The sequence below is a fragment of the Dermacentor albipictus genome, chromosome 7 (assembly GCF_038994185.2).
Source record: "Dermacentor albipictus isolate Rhodes 1998 colony chromosome 7, USDA_Dalb.pri_finalv2, whole genome shotgun sequence".
Classification (NCBI taxonomy): Eukaryota; Metazoa; Arthropoda; class Arachnida; order Ixodida; family Ixodidae; genus Dermacentor; species Dermacentor albipictus.
This window is the reverse complement of record NC_091827.1, coordinates 26572345-26584713: the sequence shown is the minus strand read 5'-3', so window position 1 is coordinate 26584713 and position 12369 is coordinate 26572345. Positions and strand designations below refer to the sequence as shown.

General features: G+C 47.6%; 1 protein-coding gene across 4 annotated transcripts in view; it reads left to right on the top strand.

Annotated features, from left to right (window-relative positions):
* Positions 1-6242, top strand: part of LOC135919270 (gremlin-2-like) — a 77737-nt gene extending 71495 nt beyond the window's left edge. For all 4 annotated transcript variants that reach the window (XM_065453003.2, XM_065453004.2, XM_070521180.1 and 1 more), the window contains one exon: positions 3355-6242. In XM_065453003.2, coding sequence (XP_065309075.2) covers positions 3355-4056 — 702 coding nt within the window. In that variant the 3' untranslated portion in view covers positions 4057-6242. The remainder of the gene's footprint in view (positions 1-3354) is intronic.
* The last annotated feature ends 6127 nt before the right edge of the window (positions 6243-12369 follow it).

The following is a 12369-nucleotide window of genomic DNA, read 5'->3' as shown; positions in this document are numbered from 1 at the left end:
TTATCATGCAACTTTGGTGTATTTTGCGTAGGTCGTGTGTTGCGAATGCAGAAATGTTCAAAACATCTTTACTAGGCGTTAATTAGATAAACTGCTCCTGTGCTCAAACGTGTTCATTCACGTGCCTCTCATCAAACTGCGCAATCGGCTTCGAGGCTTTCATCGATAGTTCAGACGTCTGCTACATGTATATAAAATGCACAATCTTCGCGCGTTGCGACTGAACTGTCTTTACGTGCAGACCGAACGCTACGACTACTATGACATCTGCCGCACGCACGTGATACAGTCATGGTCTCGGGCGAATGACGTCATGAAGGGGTCGCGCGACCACGAAAGCAACGTTACTGACTTTCTGATAATCAAATTTTATCCCGAGGGCTAAATAAGAGAAAGCTGAAGTATACAGTTCGCGAGGTTAATTTATCATCATATATTACATTGTTCACGTGGAAACGCGCTGTCATGAAATTCAGTCATAGTTGAGGCGGCCGATTTAACGTAATGCTGTCATAAAGGAATAACGGAAGCAGCGTTATTTCATGTATACAGTGGTCAAAAAATGAAGTGCTAGAGATTCCGAAGCAACACCATTGCATTGTTTCGTTTTCAGCTTCACCTGAATCTGTAGCAGCGGCTTAATTGAGACTCCAAGACGTACACTTGGGACTAAGCCAATGCTTATAATGTGGCTGTAGAGCGATTACACGTCGCACTTTAATCTGTGTAATTGTGCGTAAAATGTGTTCCTAGCTTTTCGTTGCGGTTCGCGTTTCAATTATTTAGGAGTGTACTCGTTGAAACGGCCTTTCCATTCCACCCACGTGTGATCCTTTGGCTCAAGATTGTAGTAAATGCGGTTTTACTCTCCTGTACATGTCGACTTCATATCGAAACGTATAGGCATTCGACCCAGTCGTAGTTCGGGTAAATGCCGTGGGGAGGTGCAGTCTTGGAACAATCATGGAATCATTGCGCGCGTTGAAATCTGCTGACTGTTCTTGTATCGCGCCACTCTATCTTTTCGATCACATGTGGTACAGCACCCGCGCTTGTAAAAAAAAATCTCACATGCCACATAGTCCCCCCCCCCCCCCATATATCTACATTCTTTAAAAAAGTTTCCACACTTTGCGGCTTATTCTGTCCTGCAACGATAGTTGTCATCTGCCTTGCTTGCGTTTCCTATCTTTAAAACTCGGCGCTCGCTATTTTCCTGCCGATAATGATGTGTCACGCTGATAACGCGCAAGCCGTTTGTGACTTGGAAGTATCGGGGTCGCAGCGTTAAAGAAAGGAATGCGGGCAAGACAGTTGACGCTTATCGTTGTGGGACAAGATAAGCCCCTAAGCTCCAAAGGATGTACATTTTTTTAAGAGTGCAACAGTCTCACATGAACGCATTTATTTTATATGCAACCTCATTTGATCACATGTCGTTGTGGTACAGTATGTGGCATTAGATTTTTTGACGAGTCAGTTCAAAACCTAAACAAAAAACTTCTGTTTGAAATTCTGTACAGCATTTATTTGACTCATGACCGCAACTTGGCGAGCCTGGCTTTCAACAAAAAACTCCAGCATGGTGCATCTATTGACACGCTGATCGAAATAAAATATTTATAAATTTTGTCTGACTGCGAGAATCAGGCTACTGCAATGCATGATTGCCGAAAATCTAAATTATACAATTATACAACTATACAACTTTAAGAATATATATATATGTATATATATCGCGATTCTGTGAGTTGCTTCTATCAGGACGTCCACAGCGCACGAAGCCGACATTCTCTAACACAAATTTTCGGAAGCTCACGTAAAAACATTAATAATTCCACGTAACTAAAGCTTACGGAACTGTGATATCTGTTTTTGGAGCAGATATATGAAATCGCAACAAACGTTTTGGGATTCATATTGTGTAATAATTACTTTTGAAGTTGACTGATTTTCGATGTGTTCTTTAAAAGGAACTAAGGGTGTTATATAAAAAATATACGCATGCAACAGTTGGTATAATTAGTCTTTTTATCTAGAGTGAAACAAACTTCATTTTGATCTGTTGAGCGGTTGTTCGTTCAGGGCTCATCGATTGGTCAAAATTGATCCCAAGCCCTCTGCTATTACGTTTTCCATAGCACCAGTGTTGCTTTAGGACATTAAACACCTATAATCAACACTAGGGTCAGCCAAACAACCAATTAAGATAAAGCATATACTATTGACCAAGCATCGATATACTGCCGTTCTGTGCGTAAACACATGGCACATGCTGAGCTTACGGCGACACTGCTGACTTCCATAAGGATGTGGGTGCGATACACAAGCCCCGTGCTATCCTTTGGGCGTTTCTTTACTAACCATATATGCTTCGTACGGGATTGCTACGTTAAGCGTACACATGTCAATGCGGTGTTCTGCGGTCGGGTATGAAGTCGTGGGTTCCATTTCCGCGTATATATATTGTTGGCGTTCAAGAAATCCGAAGACACCTAAGCATTTCTTATGAGTTGGGAATGTGAAAGTATATGTCCAGTTGAACGCCACTGAGCGGTCCTTCGAGTTTTGCGCGACTAGAAATGTTTTCGTTTTGCTGCTGGGTGGGTTATCGAGGTTTGGGATTAAGTTGGTGCGGTTTTTTTTTCTCTGTGCAGTTTCTACTTAGCACGTTGGCTGTAGACCGCAATCATGTGTACGATATTGCTGAGAAATCAAGGACGCCGCGTGACACCGACGTCCTGCGCGACGAGATACCGAGGTAGCAGCAGCGGCCACCAAGGCCAGGAGGCGCGCATAGTGGGGGTGAGAGAGAGAGAGAGGAAAGAGAGAGATACGAACCGCGCGCTGGCTTGAGAGAGCGAGACGGCGGCACCCGCACGCGCGCGTCACGTGACTACTTCCCGACAACCCGTCTTGCCCTGCGGCGTCGCCGTGTCTACACCGTCGAGGAGCGCTGGTGACGTAGCGCCGCGGTGATGCCCTCTCCCTCTCAGCGACACCTGGCGCGCTATCTCATCAGCAGCTGTTCCGATTCGCCCGTTCTGCTCCGTGATGTGGCGTCGTATGTGTCCTCGTGATGTGGCGTCGTAGCCAATGGGAATTTAAGTGCCGTTTCACTGCTACAGACGCCTGCTTTTTTGCTCAATGGGCCATTTGACGCTTTCGCATCAGTAACTGAGATAACACACAGACCACGCCGCTCTACAAAATATCGTAAAGAGGCGTTACTTCTGCAGCGCAGTGTAATTTACGTCCTTTAGTTCCCGTAACCTTTTCTGTAGCTCGCCTAGGAAGCAGCAACCTAAATAAACGTGCCTGTCCGACTGATTGTCCCATTGTTTCACTCCGCAGGTATACAAGACTGCCTGGGAACACAGCTCTCTCGCCGAAAACATGCAGATTCCGGAAGGGTTGCTGCTCCTGCTCGCCAGCCTGCCGCTTATGACGTCATCGCCTGCCGCGCGCCAATCAGCGGCGTCTCCGGCGGCGATGCACCACCCTCGTCGCGTGCGGTTGCAGCATCCGTTCGGCAACGGATCCCCCATCGAGCGTGTTCTTCGCTCGGACGGCGGTCCGGGACTGGTCCTGGGCCGTGCCATCGTGGTTCGGGACTTTCGCAAGAACCACCACCACCGTCGACAGCACAACAAGCAGGACGACGACGCCGAAGACCAGGACCAGCGGCCTCGACGCGACTGGTGCCGCACGGCCCCGCTAGTGCAGCGCGTCTGGGAACGAGGCTGTCATTCGGCGTTGCTACGCAACCGCTACTGTTACGGACAGTGCAAGTCCTTCTACGTTCCGCACGGCTACAACGTCGCGGTCGCCGGCGCCTCGGACAAGAGCAACAACGGCACGGCGCCATCGCTGAACGCGGTCGGGATAGGACGCGGAGGAGCGGCGGCGTTCGTGTCGTGCGCCGCCTGCAAGCCGGTCAAGTTCCGGCCGGTCCGCGTCACATTCGTGTGTCCCGGCCAGAAACCGGCGCTCCGCAAGAGGACGTTCCGGCGGGTGCATCGGTGTCGCTGTCTGGCGGCCGACACGCCCACGTGACGTCACTTCCGGCAGGAATGAGGAACATTAGCCAAAGCATGTGACCGCAACGTCACTTTTGTCTGGAGCCATATCTGGAGAAGGAGACATATTTGCGTTGGCTGCAGCTATGTTCTTTTTTTTTGGTTGTAGTGTCTACTGTTTTTACAGTTGCGTTCACAAGACTTGCCTCAGAATGTTGAACAGGGACGTCATTGTGACGTCACTTCTGCACGAAATGAGAACCGTAATCGCCCGCGCTGCTGTGTGAACCGTGGTAGCGAGACTCGGTGTTTTGCGCTCATGGCTTGAGGTGTGGCAATATTGCCATTGAGGCGATCACAGATGAACCTGCCCGAGGACTTGCTTCAATGCGGACATGATCGTGGGACGGGGCTCTGCATCGACGCGTTGCCGCTGTATTCCTGTTCCGTCAGCAACTTGTTTTTTTCGCTCGAACGAAAACAACGTGCAATTACTACCTTCAACGCTTATACATTCCAAAAGTGCATCAGTGCCAAATAATCCTTGAGTCTATGTAGTATGCATATTGTGGACGCCAATATTCGCGTGTGTCTGTTTGAATTGGTGGTGTGCGGTGCGTGCTACTGCAGCCTTCAAAGTGACGTCACAACGTCTACAAGCACAGATTTGTTTTCTTTGCACGTTACAGTTCCATGGAAATATAGTATGTGGATCTGCTCCCTTAAGTACACAAGGACCATGACTTGAAGTTAGCTTGCACACTAGTGCAGACCTGATGTTGTCACGTTTACAACATGGCATTGTTGGCTATACCACCGTGAACCGTATGTTGTACATTTCTCTAGTACTTTCTTTCACGTTTCAATAGCACATATGGGTATTTATGAGTTAGATATTTCTACATCTACATGTGTTATATGGACTTATATGCGCACCGTATACAGAAACGTGCATGCTTCGTATGACCTGTACCATAATCCTACATGATCATATGTATACAATATGAACCCCCTCCCCCTCCCCGACTATAGTCCGCATAAACCAATATGACCATATGGATTATGGTGCTGAGCATAAGGGTCTTCAATAAGGTGTCCAGAGTCGTGAACCTATGTAAGTTAATCGTGCTATATTGCGTCATATTAAAATTCGGCTTCTATCGAAAGCTGGCAAGATGCGATTCACCAATTAATGTTTTCGTTGCCGTGAAATACTGCTCTGTCGGCTTCAAACGCCGATACCGGGAGCATTTAATTTTTTTCTGTATGTGGTGCCTGTGTCCTTGTGGTTGTTACGATCAGAAAATCCCCTTGAGTCTCACCGAACTGTGCAGTTTTATTCTGGATTAGACAACGTACAAGGCCGCCAAATTTAAGCTCAGCACCAAGATGGAGTGTGTCTGGACATCGCAAGGGAAAACTGGTGATAGGTCACTGCAGGTCGGGCATATTCGAATGCATGCAGCAGGGGCTCAGCGGCTGGCACGCTCTGCTGCTGAGCACAAGGTCTCGGGTTCGATTCACACCGCATCTGCTTAGATTTAAGTGCACTTTGAAGAAACCCACGTGCTCAAATTCGGAGCACTCCACTAAGGCGTTCCACAGAACCCTAGTGTTGCTTTGGGACTTTCGGCTATCTATCTATCTATCTATCTATCTATCTATCTATCTATCTATCTATCTATCTATCTATCTATCTATCTATCTATCTATATCTGTTCCTCTACGTAAATGTGGTTGTAAGGGAAGTACTCACTGGGCTCATTACCTGAAATAGAACAAAGACAGATATATATGCACAGACATAACATTTTATAGAACATTTAGGTCCATGGCCTCAATTCTCTATGTGAGGCCATTAATTCCATTGGTGCTTCCTTGAGAGCAAGTTAACTGGATATGCGACTACAACAAGTGTTTCTAGTGTTTTTTATTCGTGCGCATTTACTTTTCTCTAATTATCATCGTCCTCTCTTTCTCTCTCTCCTTCCCCCATTTACCCCAGCGCACAGTAGCAGGCTAGAACACTGCAGTTCAGGTCGCTCTCAGCATTTTTGTTACGACGAATCTCCCCCTCTCGCTTGCATTTTCTATAGTTATGATGGTGTTCTAAAACGTGTACGCCAAGAACTATCGAAGACAAGGTTGTGACTCTGTACATAGACGAGTGTTCTTCTAGTCCACCGCGGCGATCTGTCTCGCGCGCATGGCGCAGTGCCCTGACTCCTGTTTGATATGCAAGGCAGCACGTGTAATAAAAGTGTTATTGCAAAAAGAAAAACCAATTATTACTGCTTCTTTTCATTTCTTCAAGGATCTTTCGATCAAGTCAGTGTGCTACAAGGCATCACGTGACACCTCACATCCTCTCAATCGCTCCCTAAGCCACAAATGGAGCATTAGGTTTGCCCTCAACTTGATCCCCCCCTCCCCTTCTACGTCTAATGGCGTACCCACGTCGGTGGATCTACATACGACACACACGCATATATATATATATATATATATATATATATATATATATATATATATATATATATATATATATGTGTGTGTGTGTGTGTGTGTGTGTGTGTGTGTGTCATGAACCGTATACAACTTGACATACAGGCATATGTACGCTACATATAAAATAACATTTCTTTTCCCTTTTGCTATAACATGGTCATCTCGACAGAATATTTATAACCTCACCTGCAGCAGACAACACAATTATGCCGCCGGAGGTAGATTATTCGAGCACATCTACATTTAACTGAACGAGAAAAATTCCGATAATTAGCAAATTTTGGCAAACTCTTTAACCTATTTCTTTGCAACATATGTTGATTGATGATTTGAAGCGGCATGTCCACCTGGAACGAATTTTAAAGCTATACACTAGCTTTGCGATAGTTACGCCGTCTAACTAGCGGCAAAATGTTGTTTTTTAGTCTAACGCCGTATTTTCTTCAGAAGAGTATAGGAGAAATTTAACTGAAACACCGACATATTTCGTCGCACAATTCGGCAAAGCGTATCTCGAAATTGGTATCAGCCTCAGAATTCCTTCTAAGTGGATTATACGTGGGTGCTCCCCTCTCCTATGCATCCCCCCCCCCAACCCCTCCAAGAAAGAAAAAAATGCGACTTGCCCTCCAAAAGAAAATTTATTTTCATTTACGCAAGCAAACTCCTGTATTTTCATTTAGGCAAGAGAACTCATGTAGTTCCCCGAAAAATAATCTACATCGGACCAATAAATACACTTGTCCAACATCTGCTGTGTGACCCCTGTGAAGCTGTTTTCACCTCGTGCAGAGTGACAAATCGCCCTCATTTACTATTTTTATTCTTTGCAGGCTTTAAAAAGAAAAAAGAAGAAAGTCGCAGGTACCTCTGTTCGATGAACAGAGTGCATGGGGACCACCGGCAGAGTCTAAAACAAGGCCTGTCTGTAAAGCATCCGAGCTTATCTATATTAGATAAAACGGCAAGACGCAAGTTTGCTACACTGTTCGATATTGGAGGGGAGGTGGAGCAGGGGGTCCGTGATTTCGTTAGCCTGCAGAAAGTTGCTCAGCTGGGGATAGCAACAAAGATGCTGTTGTTGCCTTCTTAAGGACGATTTGAGCACGCGGCGGGTAGCCAGTAAAATTTTACCAATTATTTCGGCAGGGTAACTTGAAGACCTGGCAACTGCATCTGGTATAGTGCCCGTGTTCGTGCGGCTCAACTGATTTCGTCTTTCCTGGCACAGCACGGTACCTCAGTGTTTCGTCAAGCTCCCGAGCGACAGGAGAGTTTTAGATTAGGGGATTGCGGCTTGCGTACGTAAGAACTAGGGGCCACGGTACTGTGCATGCGCAGACCGTGACGCAGGTGTCTGCGCATGCGCAGTACTGTGGCCCCAAGTTCTTGCGCGCGCAAGCGGCTTGCATCCACTAATCTAAAGCTTTCTATTGTCTCCGGACATAAGCCCACGCGACATTTAGCTGTTCGCAAAAATTGAAAGGCGCACTTGAAGTGAATGTACCTTCTAACCGGGGAGGACGTGCAGTCGCGACGGCTGCCGTAGCAGCAGCACTTCCCGAGGAGGGGTTCCAGGAGTGTTTCCAGAAGTGGAAAGAGCGTGGGGCTCGGTGTGTGGAAGCCGGAGGCAAGTATACTTTGAAGGGGTGATTAGGACGATGAAAACACCGACGCTTCGATTTTCTTCGGGGGTGGAGGGAGCATATATGGTCGGATACGTTACAAAAAGGCCTCGTACATCGTCACAGACCATGCAGTTTTTAGCTGGGACGCTTTCGCGATGGAGAAGTCGCAAGCCGATCGATCAAATCGAGCGGCCGTAGAGAAGGTAATCAACCGGATTACACGATTTCGCGCGTCTCCCTAGCCCAGTTACACTGTAAATTGCCTAAACACATATATCCACGTAAAAGCGATCATGACGGTCTGTATAGAAGAACACATTCCAGCTTTACGATTTCGCAAACGCCGATAGAGAGAGTGGGGAAATAATGCAGCAGATCCAACGTGCCCTGTTGGAATCTATATTCAGCGAAGCTTTCCGTAAATGCATAAGGAGTGCTGAAAGGCGGTCGTGTTTATTCAATTTGAGTGCAATGTAAAACCGAACGCTTTATTCGTGTTGGCTAAGAATGCAACACACCTTTGAACGTAACCGGTGTTATAATGGGTTGAAGGAGGCAAAAGCTGGCATTCCGTGCCATTTGTTTGGGGTACCCGACCACCCCTCAGAGGCGCAGATGCGACCGTCCACGCGGTTGCCAGACGGCGCAACGCATGCGCCGCCCCCTGTGCACTCTCTCTCGTCTCAAACTTTTCACGGCAGGAGAATTCCATTCGCTGTAGAAGCCGGATTCCTCAGCGTGAACGTGCCATCAGACAGCGTTCTCATACGCGGGCGCGACATGTTCGCGCCACGCTGCTCGTATAAGGCAAATGCAGCACGGCACAAGGGAGAGTGGTCCGGAAGCTACCAGGAGTCACAACGCTGGTGCGCTGTGGAGTGCCGCCAGTGGGCGTTGCAGCAGTCGCACCTCGATGGTGCACGAGATGGGACTGAGGGGAAGACGCGTCGGGCGTTAGGGAAGCCCCCCCCCCCAACAATCACGATCTAGAGACAGCACTTTCGAGGTCCCGGATCCATGTGTTAAACCGCGTTCACCGCATTACCAAGTGTTGTTCAGGAGCTCATTCGACACACCTCCGACCATAGGCGCCGACTACGGAAGTGCTCCGGGGCCCAGTGCCCTGCGAAGTTTTCCGTGGGTGTGGGGGGTGGAGGGGGGCAGGGCCCCCACTCCGTCAAGTGCCTCGAGCGGCCAGTCGCGCGGCAATTTTGAGTTATTCGAGGGCTTTTTTTCACACTCGGAAAAACTTTTATGTAGCACGTATTGAGCAACAGAAAGCTGTATAGGGTGTTTTTCATGTTGCTTTACAATTTTTCTCATTGACACTTTTCATCTAATTATAATATTTGAGAAGTTGCATATGTAATTAAGACTTATTATGTAATTAGGTGGAATGCAAAGAAAATGTTGGCAATCACTTTAACACACGCTAAAAAGGATGAAGGCGAAAACCTGCGCACTCACGATACATTAATTATATTATTTGACATTTTCATTCGAATGCGTTGTTAGTTCTTATTACTTTTTTTCTTCTACCAAAGGTCACAGATCCGACTCCGACCAAAAATCGAGGGTTCGACTCCCACCAAAGTTCGCGGGTCCCAATTATTAACTTCGTCTTAATTAACACTACAGGTCGTGGCTTCGACTCCCTATGGATTTTGGGGCCATAACGCCGGACATGGGATTTTTCGACCCATGACCCATCTAAGGCTTTCGCATTTATAGTCTGAGTATCTCCAAGTGAACGCAAACAGCATTACCTTGGTTCTGTCCAGCTACGTGGCAATTGAATACCTTTAAGGTTTGGCTAAAGTTGCGTGGGTCACCCTGTATATACATGCACATATACACGCTTTCCTAAGATCTACCATCTCCTCTCAACATCTACCACGTAGCCGGCTTCCCACCAGTTCACACTCATACACTCTTTTTCCACTTTGACACTTCGAATACCAACGCATTAATAAAAAGAAACGATAACGGCCGCGCTTGTCGCATTTTCTTTTCTCAGGCTTTAGCGTAGCCATTTCTCAAAACATGGCTGCGCCCATCCTACAAGCGTTGTCATTCCTAGAAACGCTTAACCGCAACTAACCGTCGTAAAGGTACGTTGCGCGGATTGAGTAGCCGACCGGACACTTCACCTGGTTAACCTCTCTGCATTTCAACTCCTGCTTTCTCTCTCTCTCGCTCTTCCCGACTTTGACCTCACTGGCTATTTTTCCCCGACGCACTCACCGTCTCCGGCGACGCCTCCTCTCCTCACCTTACCTCAGCGAGAAGGTCCCATATCTGAAACACGGCCGTGTCCGAACATACTTTGAAACATCAGGAAATCAGCGGCGCAAGAAAAAAAGGGCACAAAGAACACATACGATATGACTGGCCTCTCCCGCGAGATACCCGCCGTGGTTGCTCAGTGGCTATGGTGTTGGGCTGCTGAGCACGAGGTCGCCGGATCGAATCCCGACCACGGCGGCCGCATTTCGATGGGGGCGAAATGCGAAAACACCCGTGTGCTTAGATTTAGATGCACGTTAAAGAACCCCAGGTGGTCAAAATTCCGGAGTCCTCCACTACGGCGTGCCTCATAATCAGTAAGTGGTTTTGGCACGTAAAACCCCAAATATTATTATTATTATCTCCCGTGACAATCTAAAACAAAAAAATATGTCTGTGGCTTAGCTAAGGTTAAGCCCAGGATGCGAAGCATACTAGCCTTTATTTTAGCTGTTGAACCACTGTTTAGCCCGGTGAACTGCTGTTGCTTGGCTATATTTGGTTCGGCTAGACGAAGAAACACTCTGCTTCGCCTTCAAGAGTGGAACGCGACAGCGTTCCCGTCGACCCGCCAAGGGGTGTAAGACAATGGGCTACGGCGCAGCGACTACGCGCTCCGCATTGGACGCGGTGAGCCTCGAGCAACGCAGCGTTCGGCGCGGCAACGAAATGTGCGCCTGAGCAAGCGACGCACGCCTGAGCCAACAGCTCGTTTCTACGGCAATACCGCATTCACTAAAGGCGCTTTTGTACTGCTTTGAAGCATCGTACTCGTGGCTCAGTGGTAGCGTCTCCGTGTCACACTCCGGAGACCCTGGTTCGATTCCCACCCAGCCCATCTTGCAAGAGTTGAGCCAAAGCCACCTAGAAACAAGCGCAGCTGCTTATATACCGCCGCGACGCCGCGAGTTGGAGCACCGTTTCTCCTCTGTCGTGACGTCACGGTGTCACGTGGTATGGCATGGGGTCAAAGGTCATTGAAGGCGACACCGCCGCGCCTGAGGAGCTGGGTTGAGCTCTCGTAATATGCTTCGCATAAAAAGAAGTTTGAAACACGGTTACCCGCCGTGGTTGCTCAGTGGCTATGGTGTTGGGCTGCTGAGCACGAGGTCGCGGGATCGAATCCCGGCCACGGCGGCCGCATTTCGATGGGGGCGAAATGCGAAAACACCCGTGTACTTAGATTTAGGTGCACGTTAAAGAACCCCAGGTGGTCAAAATTTCCGGAGTCCTCCACTACGGCGTGCCTCATAATCAGAAAGTGGTTTTGGCACGTAAAACCCCAAATATTATTATATTAAACACGGCCGTGTCTAAACACACATTAGGGGTACATTCTAAAGCCACAATTTCGCGCGTCCAAATTTCCCGCTCTTCGCGTCGACAAAACAGGTGCTGCCGTGAAGCGACGTTAACGCGAAACATGACGGAAAGTGTACTGGAGAGTATTCGGAGGCAACGTTATGCTGCTCGGAGGCAACATATAGGAAGGCATACCATGGAAAAGTTTTTTTTTTTTTCGCTATAATGCGTGTACAACCTTTGAGATTGCCAACGCGCTGTGGGCATTGTAGGCAACAGCCAAACTACGGTCCCTCAAAATATTTCTGTATGGTCATGCCACCTGTGCATTAATAAGCACACGCTGTGTTTTTATATTTTTGACCTTCTATAGTTTAAAAGAAATAACTGTGGGCAATGTGCTTATTTAGCTGCGCAATTGCAAATGTTTTGGTTGCATCTTGACGTAACCGTCAGGAGAAATGAAACAACGAATCCCATAAAAGTATTTTATTTTTTCCCTATATTTCTTAAAGCCGGTAATTAGACGGTATTGCAAGTTCTGCGAACTCATGTGACGGTTACTTGACTCCATAGAGATTGATACAATAATTTGACTCAGTTACAATATCAACAAAACAATTAAA